General features: G+C 40.9%; 1 protein-coding gene and 1 long non-coding RNA gene across 2 annotated transcripts; both read right to left on the bottom strand.

Annotated features, from left to right (window-relative positions):
* Positions 1 to 765: 765 nt before the first annotated feature.
* On the bottom strand, positions 766 to 1400 carry LOC119912318. Its single transcript, XR_005446125.1, has 2 exons — positions 1249 to 1400; positions 766 to 1121 (listed from the first exon to the last, which is right to left on the bottom strand). It is a non-coding gene; the product is annotated as an uncharacterized LOC119912318 (long non-coding RNA).
* On the bottom strand, positions 1401 to 2628 carry LOC119912296 (Fc receptor-like protein 5). Its single transcript, XM_038731436.1, has 2 exons — positions 1819 to 2628; positions 1401 to 1740 (listed from the first exon to the last, which is right to left on the bottom strand). Exons 1-2 carry the CDS (start codon positions 2144 to 2146, stop codon positions 1442 to 1444), a joined length of 627 nt encoding a protein of 208 aa, XP_038587364.1. The 5' UTR covers positions 2147 to 2628; the 3' UTR covers positions 1401 to 1441.
* Between the last annotated feature and the right edge of the window lie 1945 nt (positions 2629 to 4573).

Raw genomic sequence — 4573 nt, 5'->3', positions numbered from 1 at the left:
CTTTAAAGTAGCTGTAATTAAACCTCTTCCGCTTTTGATCGAGGGGTTTTAGCAAACTGTAAACCTATATTTAACCTTCCATTTCTCCCAAAGATGCTTGAGAAGGCAGTCGAAACAGCTGTGTGACTTTCTACAGAGCAAGAGTTTATTTGAGGATTGTCACTCAGGATTTAGAGATCATCATAGCACAGAGACAGAATTGGTGAAAATTACTAATGACCTTATCCAATACAAATATTATTGACATTTGTGAATCGATCCATAATCGTCCAAGTCCCCATCGCGATGCATCTAAAAATCAATTATTTCCCCCACCCCTAGTAGAGAGTGGCTGAGTCCAAACAAATCCATAAAGAAACAAAATCAAAACAGCCATTCAAAATCAAAAGAAGGCAAAAGTGCAACAAAGATCCACAAACAAAACAAGCAAGATTAAAAACTGGAACACATTTGAAAGAGCACAACAAGCTACAAGGATCTGACAAAAGGGAACAAACAAACCTACCGTTATATAGAGGGGGCAGGGTAACTGTAACACAGGTGAGACACATGGGACTAACCAGACTGAACAGAAAAACAAAGCTAGACAAAGACACCGGACGCTCCAAAACAAACCAGAAAGTAAAACTCACAAAGACGCACGAGGGCGACTTAAAAAAAATAAAACAGAGCACAGAAACAAACGAACAACTGACAAAAAAACAAGAACACAGGAGGCGGGGAGTGATAAACACAGGAGGAAATGGCAGAAACACAACAAAGTTGTTGTGAAGTTTATTGAAAACTTTTAAAGTAAATAAAAACCCTGTTTTAAAACATCTAAACCAAACAAGCAAGAGTAACAACAAAACTCAAACCAGAACCTGAACCTGAGCTTTCATTTGGACCAAAAACATTTCGACAGCTTTGTCCATTTGTCCAGGGGTCTGTATCATGAAATCTGAGGTTTATTTGCTGATGACGCAAACATTTTATCTTCATTTAAGAATCACAACACACTGGATCAGCTCAGAAGTGATGCTCTGTGGTGACAGCAGTGATGATGTCATCATAGTCATTATCCAATCCCTCATCAGCCTGGGGGGGCGGGGTCATCACCATAGAGGCGGGCAGGTCATTTCCTGCAGTCAGAGCAGGGTAGAAATAAAATATCAATCAGTAAGCATCAGCTAAATTAATAAAGGTAATGATTGATCTATTAATTGATTGATTGATTGATTGTAAGGTCAGTGAATGATTCAGTGTTACCTGTGGCCCTGTGTCGATATAAAGACACCATGAGGACAGTGGAGATGCAGTATGGACAGAACACCACCAGGTGGTAGATCAGTCTAAACACAAGCTGGAAGGGGGCTGAGGCAGGTGGTGTTGGAGGAGGCGGGGTTGTCGGGGTGGGCAGAGCTGAGGTTGTAGGTTTACCTGTAGAGAGAATCCCACCTGGTCAGGTGAATCTCTGGATGAAATAAGTCCTGAAATCAAAGGTAACCTCCTCACCTGTGACAGAGATCCAGCTGGATGGAGACTCTCCACGACCTCTGATGTCACACTTGTAGAGGCCTTCATCAGACTTGTTAACATGGTGGATGGTCATGTGACCTGTAGGCTCAGTCCTGATGAGGGAGCCATCTTTATAGAAACCAGCTGTGAGGTTGGAGGGAGGGGTCTTTGTTTTACAGTGCAGAGTGACATCATGTCCCTCCATCACAGGGAGGACAGGACTCTGCAGGATCACTGGTCCACCTCAACACAGAGACAAACTACAGCATTTCATCATTTACACACAGCTTCATCAACACTAACTCCACAGTCTGATCTTACCAGGGACAGTGATGTTGATGGTGTTACTGGTTGCTCCCTCTCTGGACTCACACCAGTAAACTCCACTGTCTACTGGGAAAATGTAACTGATGTTGCAGGAAGAACCAGCTGGTTCACCCCAGTCATCACACTGAGTCCTGGTTTCTCTGGTTGTGTTCCTCCTCAGCGTCCATCCAGCAGAGCTGTCGTCCTCCTCACAGCTCAGAGAGACAGACTCTCCTTCAAACAGCTGAGAGCTGCTGGGACTCACAGTCAGAGAGGCTGGAGGAAGAGACAGAAAGATGTGGTTAGAGAGATCATTTGCATTAATTTTCTCCACATTCCTCATATTCCTACTTTCTCAATTCTTCCCTGCTGAACTGATCTCTGAGTTTCAGGCACTGAATTAAACTCAGATTTGAGCTGATAGATGAAAGTTTTCTGCATGTTTTCAGTGTTGGTTGAGATCTGGCAACATGTTTGTAAACATCTTTTTTATCTGTTAACCACTCAGTGTTGCAGGCTGCACACCTGTGGCTGTGACAGAAGAAGTTTTCTCACCTTGGTTTGTTGTGCAGCTCAGCAGTGAGGTCAGAACTAAAGAGAAATCACACTCAGGTTGGTTTGTGGTTTTAACATGAAACAAGACGTACTTCTACAAAACAGAGCAACCTGTTTGTAGAAAACCACCACACATTTATATTAGATATGGAAAAAACTAATTTTATTTACATACACATGCAATTGTTTTTAGTCCAATTTCCACAAACAGACCATGTCGGAATGTGTTTCGAAGTGTCATTGGGCATAGGGGCGATATTTATTATTATATTATTTTCTATCCTCCAATTTTAGATTTTGGAGAAGCAAGAGAAGGGACAACCAATTAGCCTACAGTTTGATATGGCTTTTCTTTTATTAAACGGATTTAATGTCCCTGAATACTGACATTTTTCAGTTTCTAATGTTTTACTGAATGATCCGCAACCGCGCTGGCCAACAGGTCAGCTTTTGCGGAACGCTGCTTGTGTGTCTGTCTCTCGGGGCCAAACTAATACTTTCAATATTGAGGAGGGATACGAGCGGCCCCTCCCAACTTGGCTGAATTATGATTGTCTCAACGGTGCCGATGAGAGGTGTTTACTTTCCCTCTGGGGCGAGTTTAATCCAAAAACCTTTTACACCGGTTTGCTACATTTGTCGGGGCTGAACTCAGCCCAGGGTTGTGTGACAAGTGCAACAGAGACGGTAAATATGGGAAAAGAAAGAAAGAGGAAAAAGAAATGTGTGGTGCCGAAAATATAAGAATTAAGAAGAAAAAGATGTTGAGACAAGAGGCAGCTGAATGCGCCAACTTAACCGACTAATGAATAAATAGGTGCACAATTAGTAATGCATTTATTATGTACATTTATAAAATGCATTTATTACATACCATACACATATACATACACACACACATATAATATATATATATATATATATATATATATATATATATATATATATATATATATACATACACACATATATACATATATATATATATATATATATATATATATATACACATATATATACATATATATATATATATATATATATACACACACACACATATATATACACATATACACATACACACACACACACCAGTTTGCAATGTGAAGAATCTTTGTGTGTCTGCATCAAGGGCGTCACTTTGTGTTGAAAAGTGGTGGGGACATAAGGGCTCAGATTAGGGGCGTAATGGATCATGAGACGCGACGATGCACAAGAACAAGACAAGACAAGATTTTTAGCATTAAACTGGTAATTTCCTGCATTCGGGAGACATTTTCTGCTCCAATTTACGGTGGAAATGTCTGTTTTTATATGAGGGAAAACTATATTGCATTGCATGTTTTCTTATTGTGCAAATAAACCTTTCTCAACGCATTTTCATTTGTTAGTTAACATTTCTTGGTGCTTTTTTTTCAGAAGATTGTTAACAAATGCTCTCAAAAAGTGATGGGGACAAAATCAGCCGGGTGGGGAGATGTCTCCAGCATGTCCCCACCACTTTTGCAAGGCATTGTATGCATGCTACATTCTCATTAGGGGCTGAGCACCCCTAAAGGTCTGATCCTAGAATCGCCCCTTCTTGGGCAAGATACTGAGCCCCCGATGGCTCATCAGTGTATGAATCTGTGTGAGTGTTAGTTTCCGTTTGAGCACTTAGGCTCAGTGTATGAATGTGTGTGAATGGGTGAAGTGTAAAGCGTTTTGAGTGGTCGGAAGACTACAAAGGTCTTATAACACGTCTAACTCCTAACCTCTAACATGCACTTCCTGTGCTCTTCTTCTTCTTCTATCCCCCACAATGATCTTGTATTGATTGCACTTTTTGTTTTGATTGCACGTTTGGTTAACTCTTACTTCCTTCCCTAGGTATCTACCCCATTGATGTGATATGTACTGTGAGCTCTTACTAGTATTTATTGCTGCTCTTACTAGTATGTATTGTCAGTTGTAGACCTGTAGTTGATGCTCTGTTGATGCTTGTATGTTGTTCCTCAAATGTAAGTCGCTTTGGATAAAAGCGTCTGCCAAATGAGTAAATGTAAATGTAAATGCTATACAAATACAGACCATTTACCATTTAGGATGCACAATCTTTGAAGTAGACCGGTAGACAAGTTCAAGCAGCGGCCGGGTTGACTGGAGGGAAAGCTGCTCGTGAGGATTCGCGTAGGTGAGGATGCTGGTGAGGAACATGAGGATTCCTTCCCCCCTC

The sequence above is a fragment of the Micropterus salmoides genome, unplaced genomic scaffold, assembly GCF_014851395.1.
Source record: "Micropterus salmoides isolate LMB-PRFRI ecotype aquatic unplaced genomic scaffold, ASM1485139v1 Ms_hic_scaffold_2, whole genome shotgun sequence".
Classification (NCBI taxonomy): Eukaryota; Metazoa; Chordata; class Actinopteri; order Centrarchiformes; family Centrarchidae; genus Micropterus; species Micropterus salmoides.
Note: the sequence above shows the minus strand (reverse complement) of the source record. Positions and strands in the feature narration are given on the sequence as shown.